At 46.0% G+C, this 20,031-nt stretch overlaps 1 protein-coding gene across 1 annotated transcript in view; it reads right to left on the bottom strand.

Annotated features, from left to right (window-relative positions):
• Positions 1-20,031, bottom strand: part of SSNA1 (SS nuclear autoantigen 1) — a 73,118-nt gene that overhangs the window by 23,526 nt on the left and 29,561 nt on the right. Inside the window, exon 2 of the mRNA XM_078642151.1 lies at positions 345-544. Coding sequence (XP_078498277.1) covers positions 345-544 — 200 coding nt within the window. The remainder of the gene's footprint in view (positions 1-344; positions 545-20,031) is intronic.

The raw sequence follows: 20,031 nt of genomic DNA on the forward strand, positions 1-20,031 counted from the left end.
GAGAATACAAAAAACATGCAATGGACAAAAGCTGTGAGCATAATGGAAGGTCAGACACTAAATAATATCTTCCGGTCGTACTCTATGTTGGTGAATGGGGCGGTTGGTGGGTTTAGTCTTTGAATAAAGTCGGGGAAAGCATACAGAGCTATGTCTGTAGGCAAAACCTTGAGAACCCCATTTTAAACATATTAAAAAAGATTATAAGAGGTTCATACAGTGTTTCAGCCATGACAAACTGTGATTTAATAAACAGTAACCACATGAACACTCATGTACAAGTTGAATGTAGTGGCTCATAGAACAAAAGCCTAATTGGTCCTTTGCGTATGGCCTTAAGATACCTTCATGTAGGCAGCTTCCGTTTCAGCAATCGTTTTATCAAACTCATTCCTTGAGGCCATCTTTCTCGCCAAGTTCTCGTTGACACGGGACAGCTTCTCTGTCAGGACCCGGATGTCATTCTGCAACTTATTCTTCTCTTCTTCTTCCAGCAAAATCTGCCTATTAAGCTCATCCCTTTTGCTGCACAAGTCTTCAATGCCTGTTTGACAGAATGACATCATTAATTACTGAGGTAGAACATCCTCCTGGATTTTAACTCCATCTACAACACAAATGGACTTTAAATGCCCAGAGGGTCTAATCTTACTATTAATGCCAGTTGGCCAAACTTGAATAGGCAAGGTGTATCCTATGGGGTACCATTTAAGGCACTTTCAGGTATTTGCCCACAAATCTTTGAGGCTACCACCAAAGCTAAGCACTCAACTTTATTTCATCACCAGATAACACAACAAAACAAGGCTGTATTTCCTTCAAGGCACATTTGATATACTCAACTGCAAGTTAAGCTACATACAAATTCATTATCAGATGTCTGGATAAACAGATTAAGGCTTCATCAAAATACTAAGTTGTGTGGGTATTCCACTATGGTAGTACAGCAACTGAAGCTGAGGTGCCTGTGATGTGCAGTAACTCCAGGTGCAGTATTACCACTGTTGACTAAGTGTGGCCAAAGGAGTGGTGAACAATGACTGGAATCAAATTTGCACAACAATTCCCGCATGCTGTTCCCGAATTCCACTGCTTCGCCCATGTATAAACTCTGCCGGTTTTCCTTTGTGGAAATGTGTGAAGTTGAAACTGTACAGCATGCATCTAGTTAGGAAGCAACAGATCACAATATAGTGGAGAAACCAAGGGACATAATTTAGGATCGTTTATACTGCACATGAAGTTTCAAGATTGCCACCATGGCAGCAATTCTGTTCTTGGTTATGGCTGTCTTAATTGTATTTCTGAATTGCAGGGTCAGAGTTGTTCTCATGTCGAAGGGATGTTGTTCAAGATCATGGGCAAGCAGATGAAGAAAGCCCTCGTTCAGTTTTTTTCCATCTTGCATTACTTTGTCTGCACTTTGGCAATGTCCTTGTTCTTCGTGTGATGCCATGATTGCTGGGCTGTTGTTTCTGAGGGTCATGAGGCGACTGGCCTGGCCTAGAAGAGGGTGCCAGCATCTTGACAGAGCCAAAATAGTTGCTTTGGCCCTTAGTGACATGAGCCACAGTGTGTAGGAGGACTTTCAAGGTTATCAGTGTGGAGGACACAGAGCAAAGAATTGCCTCGATTTAGCAGTGTGAGAGGACTGGTGTTCTGAAATCAGTTTATGGAAGGATAGGTTCTACTGACTTCAGGAGAAAAAGCTTGTTTTAGGAAGTCTAGGTAGCGAGATGGTCTTTGAAGGAGAAGTGTGTGCCATTGGTGAAATTGAGTTGTCTGTCAGCGGAATGTGTTGGGGAGCCTTGAAGAGGGTAAGTCTAGGTTCTGTTAGAGAGCCAGCCGTGGATATGTGACTTATCAATGCTGCTTGCAAAGAGGCAGAATTTTTGGTAGGGGCTTAACATCCAGTTAAAGAGGAGTTCCTTTTTTGAGTAGCTGAATGAAGCAAGCTGTCGAGATTTAGAGGTAGAGTTGTGGGTCATCATACTGATGGATTTTGATGACAATAATGGTGAGAATGGAGCCAAAGGGTTCCATCTACAGGTTGAAGACGCTATGGGAATACTTTGTATACAAACACCTAGCAGGATGACAGTCTCTTGTGTAAAGAAATATTTTTTTCTTTAGTTAGAGTTGCTTATGCACCTCTGCCAAAAAAACATTTCTACAAAAAAGACACAAACCCTTCACCCACGTTAGATGCCATGCTTTATCACAGGGGCATTCCCTCGCTAGCACCAAATGGTTCTAGGTGGGCTCATTAGATCTCTTGCAAAGCACACATTTTTATGGATGTGCGTAGTGTTGTGAGTAAATATAATATTGTATTAAGAATAGGATAAACAATGGAATTTTAATCAGGCTAAATACTATCTTATACAACATTAAAAGCTCCCTCTTCCCACCAAAAAAATAAATATAAAAACCCATTCTACATGCTTCTGCCCTTCAAAGCATATGACAACATCACTGGGCTTTCATCAGGACCTTGTCAACCCTTCCAAGTGCTCCGACCTACTCCATTTGTCCTAAGTATCTAGTGTTGGTGGGTATTTAACCTGCTTCTGTTGGCCAACGGCAGTCGCGAGCACTACCTCCGTAGTGCTGCGCACGTCCATTGGCCGACAAGGCCCCGCCCACTTAATGGAGCGTCTGTCAGGGTAATCCTGTTTACTGGATTCCATTGTCACACTACACTCTATGAAGAGGATGTTATATATAATGCAGCAGTACATTTGCATTCTGTGTCTCCAACAATAGGATTCATTACTTATTTTGGCAAAAATATGCAATCTGCAATTGTACCAGAGGGGTGACTGGTGAGTCAGTGTGGTGATGAGCTATGCGGTCAACAAAAAATATGGCCCAAGAACATGTAAAATGTGGGCAAATAGCTCCTTGTTGGGACAAACATTTTTTTTGTAATAACTATGCTAAATTACAAGAATCTCCCATCCACAACGGAAATAGTCTATCACAGCGGGTCAATTAAAAAATATGTAATTAGTAAAGCAAAATATTGCATAACGTGCACAATACAGAAATCACTTTTTGTAATTAGGTTGAAAGTGAAATGTGCAGTTCAGTTCAGAAAAACTTTATTTTGGTCTAGGCAACCTTAAAAGTATACAAAGCGTTACAATTCATAACAGTCTTCTTTAAAAAATATAATTACATCACCTCAATAATTTAGGTTAAAAAAAGGATCTACATCAACACATAACTAAGTCCAGTAGGCTCGTTGAATTACATAAGCAAGGTGTGTGCAGAACAAGAGGCAATGGGTTAGAAAGACAGACTCCTAGTAAAACCCATCAGCAGTAGCAATAGGAATGCTGTTAATAGAAGTATCATTACAACTTTTCATGAAATAGTCATGGAAATAGCAATTCATTATAATTTTGTTGCCGCCTCCATAAGGACAAGAAATTTACACAGTAAAAACTCTATTGATTTTAAGGTTAAAAGTGCTAAAATATTTTTTAAATAAATTAAAGGAAAAAGCCTAGAAATTCAGAGACAGTATGGTATTTGTTACTGGACAGGCATATGTACAAAGATCCTACGCCACATTGATGTCAAAAATCGCATTACAGCAAATAGAATCGGTTTGCAGGCATCATGCTTTAAAACCCTGAATGCCTCTATACAATGAAAAAACCCGAAATTCCTACATAGTGGAGCAAGCCATTGTCTCCTCGCTAGTTTGTAGGCAGGGCAGAAAAAGATGACATGCAGCTCTGACTCCTGCTCCCATTTACAGGCTGGACACTCTTGCCGTGCCTGTCCATTTGCAGGAAAAGACGTGGAGCGGCAGGGTGCCCAGTCTGAACTGGACATATAATTTTCTTGACAGGGATGGATAGATGTCATCTAAAAAAGGGCTCAAATAAATACTCGTCCTTCAAGGATAAAAATGTAACCGTCAGATGTCCTATGGACGGATTTCCCTGCACTTCTGCTAGCTTGCTAATTCGGTAGGCTTTTACTACTTCGGAACGGGTAATAGCAGAACACTCTTCCTGTGGGTTACTCCACAGGCTTGGTTTTCCGAGCCTGCTACATTCTTTTTTTATACAGTTAAACCAAGGGATTTTTGATTCTCCTGGAAAGCTCAATATCTCCTTTAGTTCTGCTCTGTAGCCTGCCAGTTCAGGCGTCACCCACAGTCTACGCCAGAAGGTTAGGGATCTAAGACCTATCTCCTCCCCAATGTGTCTACTTCCTAAATCCAGCCGTAGGGGAATGAGGGGGTTCTGGAGGGGAGACCCAAAATCTGTCTCATAAAACTGTTTTCCACTTTACTCACGTCTCCACCACAACAGTGCCCCCATAATTCAGCCACATACAATGTGGCACCCCTGGCTTGCATCTTGTAGATCTCAGCTATAGGCCTAGTAGCTTTAGAGGAAGAATTTCTCAGTAGTTTAATAATTCTTCCAGTAGTTTGGGCTAGTTTAAGCTTAGCTTTAGCAATTTGTGGTCCCCACTCCATGTTTTCGGTCAGGGTGACCCCTGGGTATTCGAATACCGTCACCCTGTCCGGCATGGTGCCATCTAAACTAGGGTTGGGACGCAATGTTTTAGGTGGATTGAAGATCATAAACTTTTGGTCTTCTGGGTATTGATCTCCAACCCCCTATTATTGTAAAAGGTTGCAAAGCTGTCCAAGACCCTCTGAATATCCATAGGGGATTTCGACATTAGGAGGGTGTCGTTCGCAAACATCATTGCCGGGACCTTAGTACCTGCCAGTTTGGGGGCATCGTTGTTCCTGACCTTGATGAGTTGGACAATCAGTGCATTTGCAAAGAGGCAGTACAGAAACAGGGTTGGTGCGAGCACACAGCCCTGCCCTACTCCTCTGTCAACTGAAAATCGTGAGGTCAGGACTCCTCTTTCCTACACCTTACCTGGGCAAAATTGCCTTCGTGCAATCATATGAGTATGCTCAACAGGTAGGGGAGGGTCCACATTTCTCCACGTACCTCCCATAACTTTGCCCTGGGCACCAAATCAAAGGCCGTCTTAAGATCCACGAAAATCAAATAGAGGCTGCCACCCTCCATTCTCAACGTTTTCCAAAATATAAGTTGAAGTCTATATATTTGGTCAACGGTGGAAGTGTTCTTCCTGAATTCAGCCTGATATGAACTTAATATCTTGTGATCGTCCATCCACCCTTGAAGGCAATCAAGAATTACCCTTGCAAAGAGTTTTTGTGTGACGTCAATCAGACTGATTGGTCTGTAGTTGGCTGGCAGAAGAGGCAGAACGTTTTGTAAAAATTGGGACAATTTCTGCCCCTGCCCAGGTTTCAGGGATCGACATGCCCTTCAAAATGGCATTGTATAAAACCTGTAAATAGGGTTCCCAGATTTTCGGTTTGTGGCGGAAAAGGACCCCCAGAATCTTATCCAGTCCTGGTACTTTACCGGGGGGGCTAAACTCTGTAGCTTCTACATGTTTGATCATAAACAGAGTTACAGGTGGAGGAACATAGGAGCCCAGGATTTTACATGAGTGGGCAGGGCCTGAAAGTGCACTTCCCACGCTTCAGCTGCTATATTGGGTTCTACTGCTGGCTTACCCTTGCTACTGTCAGTGCGGACTATGAACTTCTTTTAATCTTTGGTAGATAGGGCAGTTTTTAGGGCCTACCATCTGTCCAATTCCCATGTCTCTTTTGCTAGGCGTGTAGTCTCTTTGTACAGCGCCCTCACTTGTTTAGTAAGTGACTTATATTTGACTGTAATGGTCTCCAATAGAGCCCGTTTAGCCTTGCAGCAGCTATCATTAAACCATGAATGGGTAGACATTTTTTCCCCTTGTTACGCATCTCTGGATAAAATACATCGGCCAGCTTGGACGTCAACCATGCGTGCATCTCTGCAATTTTATTGATCGAAACAGCGATATCCGCTGAAGCAGCCACTTCTCTTAGTTCTATTAAGGCCGGGAGTACTGCTGCATATAATGCAGACAGCTTCTCTTGTGACTGCTGTATTGCTTCCTATTTTACTCTTTTCCTATTGTTGGAGAGCGGTAATCTATTATCTGCAGGGGTGCTGGTGGTCAAAGCACTTCCTAAATCCGCCAATCCAATACCAGGGTTAAAGCACTGTGGTCGCTGTCATGACGTGGAAGGACTACAAAGTTGAGAACTCTGTGCCATAGCCTCGTCTCCACTAGAATCCAATCAAGGAGGGAGGCTTGGCCTTCTTTGTTGAATGTTAAGTTCCCTGGTGTGTCCGAGACTGTGCGACCATTACATGCTCTCAAGGAGTGAGTCAAAGTAAATGCATTGATCTGGGTTGCCAGCGGAGACCAGGCCTTTGTTGGGGGAATTTGCAGCTCAGGAATTGACCAGTATGCATCCTCCTCGGTATGGATTATGTCACCCATATCGGGTAAGGGCTTGCATTGACAACTGAAATCTCCCCCCACTATCACCCATGTAGTAGGGGGGACTGTGGGAATAAAAGCACTCAGTTGGTCAAAAGTTGGAGATTCCTTGCTCACACTAACAGTGTGGGAGTAGATATTAATAAGAGCCAGTTCCAGCTTGATGGGGAAGCGAAGTACCACACATTGGATATCGTTGGTCAAAGAGTCCAACTGTTTGGCTGAACAGCCAAGGTGTGAACCTACCCAAATACATAGACCCCCAGATGGTCTACCCCTCCCTCAGAGGTGGCTGGGATGGTGAATGACGCAAACCCCAAGTGAAATGTACATTGCTAACCATTAAATTAAAAAAATATACACACTGTATTTAGAATTGAATCTGGGTTACTTAAATTTGATCAAAATCATTTGTTTGCTATTTCTATTGTACAGTAGAGAACAATCTGGTTCATATGCGTAAATGATAAAAAAAACTCATGTGAAAAGCTAGATTAATTAGCACAGGAATTGTATTAAATAAAAACATATTCCGCAAGGTGTGATAAATGAATAATATTATTCCTTTTTGTCAGCAACTTTCCTAGAAATATGCGGCATAATACAGTTACAAGTATTCCACTTAAAATTTGTTGCTGTCTCGACCCATTGTGGCTAAAAATCGGAGGATCATTATAAGGACAAAAATAATTTGAGATCCAGTGGGAAGGAGTCCAAAGGATCTAACCAAAGGAGCTAAATTAACTTGATAGATAAATCAATAATCAAAAGCTTCAGTACGTTTGTAATACCAACTCTAAAAATGTGCAGCATTTGTCGCTGCTGTTTCTTGATCTGTCATCCCTAAAATCAACAAGTTGACATGAGCAGTCAAGACTATTGAATGGACTACAAGAAAGAAAGAAATACTAGCATTATAGACCTTCATTTAGCATTGAACTTTTTTCTCTCTACATTTACCTTCCTCACTTAAATCGATGTTAGTAACTATCTTCAGACAAAAAGCAAGAGAACCATAATGGGTGCAATGGTCAGATCAAACACAAATGGTGACAAAAGTAAAGGATGCCCTATCTGGGATGAGCAAAACAATGAAACTGGTAACTTATTTTGCCTGGATTCATTGCATATAGAGGCTGCTGTTCTGAATTATTTCACAAAAGAAGACTAAAATCAATTTTAGCAACAAACTTCATTCTGGGGATAATAATAAATCAAACACTGGTCTTCTGAATCACTCATGATGTGCAACACCGTCTAATTGCACTCATTTAGCCATATAGCCATGTCTGAACTGGGGTGGCGGAGTGGGCTAAAGAACGGTGATGGATTAAACCCAGATCTTTTGACTGGGTGTGAGTGTTTGATTGGTTCAGATGCTCCGTACATTACCACCCCCTTTAGTACCGCTTTTGGCCGCCATAAGTGTGGCAGGGTATGCTCAGACGTGAGTCCCTTGCTCACTTTGCCACTGGATTCAAGCAAGCCGGGCTGAAGACGTCTGGAATGCCAGAAACCGGTCCTCGGAAGCTTGTTTTCGGTCCAGGGAAGACATGGCTTGGCAGTTCGGGCTGGACTGTTCCCATTAGGCACAGGGTCAGATTGATTTGCATATAGTCATGTCTGAACTGGAGTGGCAGAGTGGGCTAAAGAACGGTGATAGATTAAACCCAGATCTTTTGACTGGGTGTGAGTGTTTGATTGATTCAGATGCTCCGTCCATCACCACCCCCTTTTGTACCGATGCTAGAAGGCGGCACTGCTGTGTGCGTCATAATGTGCTGCAAATACCACTAGCCACTCTCCTACAACTCCGGCAGCAGCGTCAGGATGTGACGTCACCCGCACCGCAGCGGGAATCGATCTTTTTTCATAAAATACATTGTAGCACTGCATGCAGCAGCAGGTGCTGCTGGCTCAGTTAGTGCGCCCCTGGCCAATTGGAGCAGCACATATACGCCACGGCGCGCTGCCAGCCACCGCTCCTGTTTAGTTTTAGGCAGCGCTAGTTTAAGTGACGGCTGAGGCGCTATACGTGACAATGCATTTCAGTGCGGTAATGCGGAGCACCACACTGAAAAGCGTTAGAGTCACGTCTGTTGCGTGATACTTGGCAGGCCTGGAATGTGCAGGATGGAACCCTAAATCAGAAGCAGAGTTCCTGGTGAAGGTGAATCCTAAAAGTCTATACTTTCAGTGGCGTCACTAGAGCGGTGCGGACCGCACCGGGTGTCACCCCATCATGGGGTGACACCAATCTGGTTAGTTAGCCAGCCTCGCTCCCTCACGGTACCTATCTGCTGCGGCTGCCTGCCAGTGCTTTATATTTATAGTGCAAGCCGCCACAACTTCCACGGTGCGCAGTTACGCACCTGCTTAGTGCAATGCTTACTACAAAATAAAAATACTCAGTGCAGACAGTGAGTGTGCACTACTGCAGCACGTCGCCACTGGCAACGCACGCACCGGTGGTGTCGGGGATGATGCGGATGCGCGGAGTACCCAGTTTGGGTCCCAGGGCCGTCAATCTTAAGCGCTCCAATGACGGCCCTGGGACAGACCCCGCGCGCTGTGCTGAGCTCCTCTGACGCGTCGCGGTCACGCGCCAGGGAGGAGACGAGATGGCAGCGCAGCGGAGTGCGTGCGGTGCTGCGCTGCTGGCTGCTAGGCTAGAATAAAGAATTAATGTGTGCCAGCAGCCGGCCCAGCCATCATCTTCTTTCGTCTCCCCTTCAAATTTGGGACAGCTCTGAATTCTTCGGTCCGGAGCAGGCAGTCGTAGAGTGAGTCGGCGTCGGCCACGGACGGTCACGGTGAGAGTGAGAGACATATCATGAGGTTAGATTGAGCGTTCTTTCCAACGTGGTCTAAGAGTTCTGGAGGTGTGCCAATTTCTGGCATCATCGTATTTGCTTTTTGAGAGATAGTGCCTGAGCCGCTATGAAGTCAATTGTATGATGTGTGTGGTGCACTCTTCAAATAGTGAAGATTCATTAATGTTACATCAGAAAACCGCTACGTATAATAACTTTGGAATGTGTATGGCTCTCCTGCTTTTCATGGAGGATGACTGTTTTGTTTTTAGGTATGGCTTAATTTGTTACTCTTTTCGAATGAACTCAATGAAGTTAGGGGACTGTGGCAGTGCAGGGCAGGCACAATAGATTCAGATCGCATCATCGCAATAATCGCATTACTCCCAGAGACAGTCACGGCCGGCCCAAGAAGACAGACAGTTACACACACAGTCAGTGCTATAAATTAGGAGAGCTTCAGCAGTCAGCTTTAAAGAGACTGATGGAATAAAATTGCTAATTTCATGCTAAAGAAAAAGTATGACACTTTCTTTACCAGACACCTCTCATAAAGGTAGAGATATCGCAAGCATACAGGATTTAACACAGAAAAATACGTCAGTATTATTTTCAGTATGAAAGCAAATGCCACTCACGTGTCTCTGCAGCCCTTCTAACGGCGTTCCCGCCAATTTGTCCACCTAATCAGCCAAGTACCAAATTAAATATGATTTAAACTAATTCTTAGAAGTCATTTGTGAATAATAATACAAATTGTAATGTGTGATATTTCATCAGCTGTGTATTCTTTTTGAACAACCAGGCAAACTTTTCCACTCCCTAGAGTTCTGCAATACCAAATATTACTTATGGTAAATCTGTTTAGTAGTTTAAAGAAATATTTGTTGAAATAAGTCCTTGGTTGTGCTTATGAAGGGGTACATTTTTCAGAAAAGTTAGTGATATCTGGACCGTTATGCACTAAAAATAAAAAAAATACTTGCTGAGGGAGCATTTTTTCCACTGAGCCAATGGGGTACTGCAAAATATGGTACTGCCGTAATTGACGTTCTGATTGGCCAGCCGTAACTTTTCAGGAAAATGCTGTGGTGGTCATGTCAGTACGTCGTGAGGGGGTGACACCATGAGTTACCCGCACAGGGTGACACCAACCCTAGTGACGCCACTGTATACTTTTACATTCTCCCTAAAATTCACAAGCTGAGAAATTAGGCCCAGTGGATGCCAAACTGTATCAGGGATGGATTCCCTCATGAACGTCATTTAGGGGTCTTAGTTGCGACCCTTAGCTTACCCTCTGCCACTGTCCTTGTGACCGCAGCTCAGGCTGCAAAGGGCAGCTTGAGGAACAGAGAAAGCACAAAGTTTTCGTCTAAAAATAAAAGAGGCACTGGAATTTCCTGGCTGCCCTTGCTGGGGACAAATAGCCAGTTGAAATGTGCAACTGTTTCAATTTGTCCCATGAGCTAAAGGGTTTGCTCAAGTGTTGCCTGGCAACACACCTTTCAAGGCCGCCCAGGACTCCACCAGGCAGAAGCATCCTTCACCTGCAGGCACTAGGACAAGGGAAAACACTGAGGAGTTACCAGGACTGCTGTAAGTAGTGTATGCCTATCTTCCTGTGTGGCTGGACCCCTGGCCCTGGATAAATGTCCCTTTGGCCTGCATGAAGGGCTGCCACAAACTGTGCAGCCAGTCACAGTAAGTGTTTTAATTGTTTTCATTTAGCATGACTGATTTGTTTTGTGATTGCTAATGTGTGACATGTCTGTGTTTAGATGTGTCATTTAATTGTCTTGTGTGACACTTTGAGTGACGTCTTCTTGCAAGTAAAACCTTGGTAATTAGATACATTTAATAAACAAGTCCCTGCCCCTTTTGTGCAATTAGAGGAAGAAAGTTGATTTCTGGGACTTGTAGTTTTTCTTTTATACAGGTTTCAGATTTAGAAACCCTGAACTTGCTGAAAGTGTCACATTCAGCATACATAACATAATGCTATCAAATTATAAGGCCAAGCAGTAGAGGTGTGGGTTTCTCAGGCAGACATGCCAACCCTCCCGATTCAGGCTAGAGACTACCGATTTGAAGGCTAGTCTCCTGCCTCCCGATTCAGGCATCTAGAAACCCGATGCCAGCACTAATTAGGTTACCTACTGCTCTAGGCTGCAAAATATCTCAAACTAATTTTAATTGGATGTTTCAAAGATGGACTATAGTTTCTGTTCATGCCATGACAACAATAAATGCATTTTCGAGTTGGGGGATTTTAGGTTAACCGGTTGCATTAAAAGTCTCATATTACAGGCAATGCATGCGTCCCTGTGCTAAGAAGCTGTAACTCCTAAAGACTACACCCTAAACAAGTATGATGGCGTTCTACGTTACAATGGTTTGAAGAGGCCAAAGCTTCAGGTCTTTAGGGGAGTGCACAGGTATTCAGAGTGGGATTCTGGCCGGTCTGCAAATGGTGTGTAAAGGGGAAGGATGGGATGGATGAGATGAGAAGTAAGGATGAGAGAAGATCCAGGAAATCTCTGTATAGAAACGTGATTAATTGACTGTGTCAGGTTTTCTAACATACACTTGGTAAAGAAAAATAGGTCTTAAATACATCATTAACTATTCTGAATTACCTTGTGTGAAATCTGATATATTTTTAACTTCCGATATTTAACATGGCATGTTCACAAAGTCTGCTTTTTAAACCATAAATGTGATAAACCTAGTCGTCCCTCTGGTGAAGCCGTGACCTACCATTAAATACACTGTTGTGAAACATTACCTATGAGGCTAAAATTGCTAGAAACTACGCTACATGCCAGCATTTTTTAAATAAACATTTGAGCTACTATGGTCAAGAAAGGGACTTATTCAACCAGCGTCGAACCTGGTATCATGTTAGTCGCTACTTATTTGATATCTGTTGTCCTACCGGTTTTCATCATTATATTTTCTGTTATGGCGCCCAACACATAGACCCACAAAATATTATTGTAAGATTATTGAGCGAACACAGACCTTCTGGCTCTTTTGAACATCTGTGCTGTAGTAGAGAATGCATAGGTGACAAAACGTTCATAACCAATACATGATGATTAAGTTAAATTTGACAAATCGATCCTTTGACAAATATAAATGTGAGCTTTAATGTCTCTCAGTGTTTCTGCCCTACCTTGCCTCATCCCTTACCATGGACCTTTTATCTCACCTTACAGTTTGTTTTTGTGCGTAACCGTCACCTGAGTTGGTAATAGATTACTGACTCGCAAAATAGGGTTTGTACAGAGCTATTTAGCGGTCGCAAAAAGGTAGATTTCCTGTTTGCGACTGCTAAAAAAGGTTGTACATCTGGCCATTATTTCACTAATGAGTTATGCTTTAAAACTATCACTTGTTAGTGCAGTGGTATGAGAGAAAGGCCCTTTTTTTTAATTCTGAAGAGACTTTGTCATATTTTACTTGATGTTTGTTATATGATTTAGATATCAAGCATTCTCAGTGCTTGGCTCATGCTACAGGCCCTGCCATGCCTGATGCACCTCTGAGAAGCATACCCAACTGAGTGCCAGCACTGGGCCTAGCTTCAAAAACATAACAATAGAAATGTTTCTGATGCTAGGCCCTGTTGGCACGCAGCGTGTCAATCAATCAATCAAAGACATTTATAGAGCGCACTACTTACCCGAAGGGTCTCAAGGCGCTTGGGGGGGGGGGGGGGTGCTGCTACTGCTCGAACAGCCAGGTCTTGGGTCAGGCGCAGGTCGGGAGGAGGGAGTTCCAGGGCTTGGCGGCCAGGTAGGAGAAGGACCTTCCTCCTGTTGTCGTTCTTCGGATGCGGGGGACGGCGGCGAGGGCGTGTCTGGCGGATCGGAGATGGCGTTTGGGAGCGTAGAAGTTGATGCGGTTGTAGAGGTAGCTCGGGCCTTGATCGTGTAGGGCTTTGTGTGCGTGAGGAGACGGAAGGTGATTCTTTTGTTGACGGGGAGCCAATGCAGGTCTCTCAGATGTCCAGAGATGTGGCTGTGTCGTGGGATGTCGAGGATGAGTCTGGCTGAGGTGTTCTGGATCCGCTGGACTCTCTTCTGGAGCTTGGCGGTGGTTCCGGAGTAGAGGGCGTTGCCGTAGTCCAGTCGGCTGGTGACGAGGGCCTGGGTGACCATCTTCCTGGTCTCGGTGGGGATCCACCGGAAGATCTTCCGTAGCATGCGCAGGATGTTGAAGCATGACGAGGAGACGGCATTGACTTGTCTGGTCATGGAGAGGGAGGAGTCCAGTATGAAGCCCAGGTTGCGTGCGTGGTCTGTCGGTTTGGGTGCGGTGCCCAGGGCGGGGGGCCACCAGGAGTCGTCCCAGGCGGAGGGCGAGGAGCCCAGGATGAGGACTTCCGTCTTGTCTGAGTTCAGTTTCAGGCGGCTAGTCGTCATTCACTCGGCTACGTCTTTCATCCCTTCGTGAAGGTTGGCTCTGGCGGCGGCGGGGTCGTTGGTCAGGGAGAGGATCAGCTGGGTGTCGTCAGCGTAGGAGATGATGTTGAGGTTGTGTTGGCGTGCGATGGCCGCAAGGGGGCTCATGTAGACGTTGAAGAGGGTGGGGCTCAGCGAGGATCCTTGAGGGACGCCGCAGATGACTTCGGTGGCCTCTGACTTGTACGGTGGTAGACGGACTCTCTGTGTTCTTCCGTCTAGGAAGGAGATGATCCATTCCAGTGCCTTCTCCTGGATTCCGACGTTGCTGAGGCGCTGCACTAGGGTGCGGTGGCAGACAGTGTTGAATGCCGCGGAGAGGTCTAGGAGGATGAGGGCCGCTGTTTCTCCGTTGTCCATCAGGGCTCGGATGTCATCGGTGGCAGCGATGAGGGCGGTCTCGGTGCTGTGGTTGGCTCGGAAGCCAGACTGTGAGGGGTCGAGGGATCCATTCGTCTCGAGGAAGGCGGCCAGCTGTTTGTTGACGGTCTTCTCAATGACTTTGGCTGGAAACGGGAGGAGCGAGATGGGGCGGTAATTCTTGAGTTCGGTGGGGTCCGCTGTAGGTTTCTTTAGTAGGGCGCTGAGTTTGGCGTGCTTCCAGCTCTCCGGGAATGTGTCGGTGTTGAAGGAGGTGTTGATGATGTCCCGTAGGTGGGGTGCGATTACATCGTCGGCCTTGTTGAAGATGTGGTGAGGGCAGGGGTCGGTCGGAGATCCGGAGTGGATGGAGTTCATCATGCGGACGGTGTCTTCGGTGCTGATCGGGGTCCAGGAGCGGAGGGTGGTGGTGGGGGGCGGTGGTTCGTTCGTGGCGTGCGTCGGTTGAGTGCTGAAGCTGTTGTGTATGTCCGCGATCTTGTTGTGGAAGTAGGAGGCGAGGGAGTTGCAGAGGTCTTGCGATGGGGTGATGTCGTTGTTTCCGGCGTTGGGGTTGGAGAGCTCTTTCACGATGTTGAAGAGTTCCTTGCAGTTGTGCGCGTTGTTGTCCAGCCGGTCCTTGAATGCAGTTTTCTTGGTGGCGCGGATTAGTTGGTGGTGCTTCCGGGTGGCAAGCTTGAGGTTGGTCATGTTGTCCGGTGTTGGTTCCCTTCTCCAGGCTCTCTCGAGGGCTATTGCTCAGAGGTGTGTGGCACTTGCAGGGCCAAGCTTCATAAACTTTTCTATCTACATTTTGTTATATGGCATACCTTTATTAATGTAATAACTGCACTTTCACAATTGCTTTATTAGACTTCTTGCTTCTCAAATTTGCTTGAAAATGCACCATGCGCCACGGTGCACTCTGACAGAAAGTTTACGCCTCACCACTTTCAAACGTCACCAGCCACCACTGTCTGATCCATTTTGTGTTACGCCTGACCCGTTTCATGTTACGCATTATTCAGGTCTTCCCACCCACACATATTTCTCCCTCTTATCGATGTTGAAATGTTGGAATGTATGCTCAGGGGAGTGTGAAGAGTGGTGCATTATCAGTCAGTCAGTCAAATGGCTTTATTTCGACAAAGAACATGTCTTAAAAAGCAATACATATGCACACATTTAAAAAGATAAAAGGAGCCAATTCATAGAAAAAGTACATACAATTCATGGTACGAAGGCGCCAATAAATTACATAAAAGAATGACAATCTAAAACCAGAATTAAACAAGGTACAAAAGCCTATTTGATCTGATCAGCCATGCCCAGCTTAAGAACTTCGCCGTGCCACAGGCAAAGAGAGGCCGTGGGTCTGTTTTCAGGATTCGTAGGGCCTCCCTATGGTATCTGGTGCCTAACTCTCTACAGAGGGGTTCCAACCACCTGTGGCGGGGAGCTTCATAAGCGGGGCATTCGAATAGGAGGTGGTACAGTACAGTACGGGCAGAAGGGAATTGTCTGACCCGGAGTCTTCCACCTGGCTGTCAGTTCGCCCACGGGAAGTGTTCGTATTCTAAATTTAAAATAAAGTGCCCTGTCTCTAGGCTTTAATATAATATCGAGGTAGGGCTCACAAAATGGGACATCCTTCACTAGAAGAAATTCGGCAGTAGACCTACATTGGTTAGGATTATTGTTTCACACATCTCTCACCCAGCTCCAATACAACTTTTTCAAGACAGACTTTGGGGGAGCAGTCCTTGCATGCAAAGCTTCTTCTAGACCCATTTCTACCAATAATCGTCTGACTTCCTTCAACCAGCTGATTTTGGACCAACCTGGCCTTGATAAGACATCTTTCAAACCATCTGCGTAGCTGGCCAATTCTGGAACTCTGCAAATGCGAGCCCACAGAAGGAGAGGACGCAGCCTTGCCTGATCTCTAATGGGGCAACTACCCATATCTAGGAGTAATGGCAAGGTTGGAGTGCTGTGTGGAAGCCCCATTAGGTCCTTGAGGAATTTATTTTTTGAGCAAGACAGCTGGTCCACATTCTGTGCACCCCAAAGTTCCGCCCCATAGAGTGCCGCACTCACACCCCTAGCCCTGTAGATATCAAGCACCGGAGCAATCGGTTTGAGGGAGGAGGCCCTTTGTTCTTTAAGTAATGCCCCCACCACCCTCTTATGACTCAACAGCATCTTTTGGAGGTGACAATTCCATCTCATGGTGTCGCAAAGGCGAATTCCTAAGTAGTCAAAAACTTTGACCCTTTCTAGGGAGACTGATTTTAATGAAGGTGGCCTAACAATCTTCTTCGGGGGGTTTAGGACCAGATACTTTGTCTTCCCAGTATTTATTTCCAGTCCCCTCGAGTCACAAAAATACTGGAATCCAGTTAAGAGGCTCTGCAGTCCTGCCGGGGTTTTAGAAATCAGGAGGGTGTCTTCTGCAAACAGATGAGTAGGTATTTTCCTGGGCGCCAGCGATGGAGCATCTGAAGGGATTTGTAGGAGGTGGTCCACCACCCCGTTAACATACAATGAAAACAGAGTGGGGGCCAAAACACATCCCTGACGGACACCTCTGTTTACAGGTATTCGTGAAGTCTTTTGACCCTGGTTACCCCACCTGATTTGCGCAAAGTTATCTGTATGCAGCTTAATTAGCAGGGACAATAAATATGGGGGTAAACCTAACCCAGATAGTGCCCTCCAGAGGTGACTACGGGGGACCAGGTCAAAGGCAGTCCGCAAATCCATAAATGCAAGATACAGACTGCCTTTGCCCAGAACCACCACCTTCCAATATATCATCATCAACCGAAATGTTTGCTCGATTGTCCCTGTACCTGATCTGAAACCTGCTTGGAAATCGGAAAGAATACCTTTCTCCTCAACCCACTGCAGGACCCTCCCCAAGACCACCTTTCCTGCCACCTTCTGTGTAGAATCCAATAGGCTTATAGGGCGATAGTTTGCTGGGTCATCCCGATTTCCCTTCTTGAAAATCGGGACGACCTCAGCGCCCCTCCAAGATTCTGGGAGAGCTGCGCCAGCAAAACTAGCATTCAGTAGTGCGGCAATGAGTTTCCCCCATTCTTGCGAGTTAATACGTAGCAGGTCTCCTGGTAGGCCATCCGGCCCGCAGCTTTGTTAGGGACAAGACACTTGATTGTACCCTCTACTTCCTTGGCCCTAAACAAATAGTCTGTGCCCGGCTCAGAGTAGTCCAAAAAAGAGACATCAATAGGATCTTTCCCCTTGCCTGTTACCACATTATAGAGATGGAAAAAGTGATCGAACCAGAGAGCCTCTGGAATGTTGCAGGTTATAAGCATGTCCACAGGCTTGTCTCTAGCTCTGATCAATTCCCAGAAGCCCTTCGAGTCCCTGGCAGAGCTTGCCAGCTTCAGATCACACCAAAACTGATTCTCCCACTCTGACTTTGCCCTGGAGATGGCACCTCTATAGTTTTTCCTGGCATTACTAATCAAGCCGCCATCCTTGAGTTTAACTGCATTGATTAGATCCCTTTTAGCGTTACGACAGGCAGGGGAGTACCAACCGGGGTTCCCCTTAGGGTGACATCTAGTGGTGGACCTTATATTTACATTACGGACTGAAAAAAGGTCGCCTAGAGCTTTAGTGGTTTGGCCAAACAACGTGGAGATCTCGTGGGCGCTAATTTGGTCAAGTTCCAGACTGGACAGAATATTGGCCATGGTTGATCTTACTTCTACAATCTTACCCTCATTGCCAACAATGTTCCTCCATTTTAACCGTCTCCCACAATTTGAAGGGCAAACTTCACGCGACGATTTCCAATCATGGGAAGTTTGTTCATTAGTCCCAACCGTCCATAAGGGAGATAGTGACAAGGATAAGGGGTTATGGTCACTATCTGTGGAGGGGAGGACCGCCATATCCAACATATGGCTCCATAGTTTGTGGTTCAACAGGATATAGTCAATTCTAGAGGAATGACCTACCCTGTTGAACGTGTGTGCCCCGCTAGGATCTGACTTTGTCCTGCCATTTACTGCCCTTACACCATGTTCCAAGCAAAGGGCATTAAGGTCAATGGCACTTTGGGTCCATTTTTTAATTGGTGACAAAGAAAGGGGGGGGATACCTCTCCTAACATCATCCTCCTGGGTGCCCAGTATATCTTCCACTGCCAGTGGTTCGAAGGTGCAGTTGAAGTCCCCGACGAGCATGACAAACGAGTCAACTCCACAGGATCTAAGCACGTCGTCAACGCCCGTAAGGGACAGTGTAGACGTGCCACCCCTGGTACCTCTGACATAGATGTTAAGAATCTCAAGCACCCTCCCACCACGTGGCCCTCTAGCTGATAGTCTCTGTAAATCTAGGGACTTAGTGTCTATACAACGAATGGAATAGCCTAAGGAAATATTTACCCAGATTAGAAGGCCTCCAGAGGGGCGACCTCTTCCTCCGGGGGATGGGACGGCCGGTACAAAGTAGCTAGCATAACCCACTTTGTATCAGGGCTCCAGGCACCAGGTTTCCTGGAACATACATATATCGAAGGATTCGATAAATGAGTTCCATTCAGGGATGTCAATGTTACGTGCCAAACCAGCTATGTTCCAGCTAACAACCCTCAAGACCCCTTTGCCATCTGCTGCCAACCCCGGCGATAAACCCTCCACAGAAGGAGTATCGCAAGGGTCAGAAACAGACGTCACACCCGTGGCCAAACCCTCCCCACTACGGACCGCCTCAGTCGGCAAAGCAGGACCAAGATGGACAAATCTCTCCCCTGCCCGGGAACCAGCATTAGAGTCAGAAAGTGAGAGATGGCAGGTAGACGGCCTCAAACCTTCCCCTCCTATGCCTGGACTACCACAAACAACCTCCCCAAGCGTTGCAGAAGAATTCACAGGTAATTGAACGGCAGCATGTCAATAGCCCTGCCATGACCAATTGGGTGATGGACATGGGTTATTGCAAAACGGGTTTATTTGTGGCGAATACTGGTAATCTTGCCTACCTGTCCATCCTTCCCAAATGGGGGCTCTGACTGGCCTAGCGGGAGTTTTCCTAGGATTAAAGTAGCTGAGGTCGTGCGTGCCGATACCTCCACTACCTCCGGTTGTACTGCCCTCTCTGGTGGGAAAACTACACACATGGCTAGCAACTGTTGGATTATCGAAATTGATTATAATGCAGTCTCCCCTTATGTCTTTTGGCCTAGTGCCAATCCAACTAACCCTCCTCACGTGGATGACCCGACCACCCGTGCAATTTGGCAAGGGTCTATTACCCTTTAGCCAAAATACTGTTTTGTTCCTAAGTTCGGCATAGGTCTCGTGTTTGCCTGGCTTGAGCATGGGCACCCCGGTAAGCACTGCCACAATAGGCTGACACTCAGGGGGTAAATTAACAGTACGGACTGACCCAACATCAAGGTCCATACCTGGCTGTGACGTGGGGACTGTCATCGTTTTGCCTATTCTAGGATCAGTTGTCTCAGGCTCATTTCCAATTTCAAGATTTTTTGGATTGGCACGACAGCTGGTACCAGAATCCTTCGGCCGTGCAATCCTTTTAGTTGGAATAGTGCTAACCTTAGATACCTTAGGTCGCGCTGTACCGTCCTCTGTGGCCAACCCTGTCCTCCGGACTGCCCCAGGGGAAACCACAGGTTGTACAGCGGGAGCATTTGCCACGGCCACCCCGGGTGCAGGCCCAACAACATTAGTAGGGTCTTGTGGTGATAATAATGTCACCCGGGTTGTAGATTCCCCCCCTTGTCCATCTTCCCTAATTCTTGAATGTAGTTTGATAAGAGATTTTAGAGAAAAAAATGTGTCCAAGGTTGCCTGCTCAAACCTGTCCAACCGCTCTGTGAGTCCCTTGTTTCTCTCCAAAACCGGAGACAGCAATGAATTCATCATTTTCTCTTAAGTTGGCTGCGGAGAGGGGTTCATGTGACAGGGCCTCAG

Source organism: Lissotriton helveticus, chromosome 5_1, assembly GCF_964261635.1.
Source record: "Lissotriton helveticus chromosome 5_1, aLisHel1.1, whole genome shotgun sequence".
NCBI classification, from domain to species: Eukaryota; Metazoa; Chordata; class Amphibia; order Caudata; family Salamandridae; genus Lissotriton; species Lissotriton helveticus.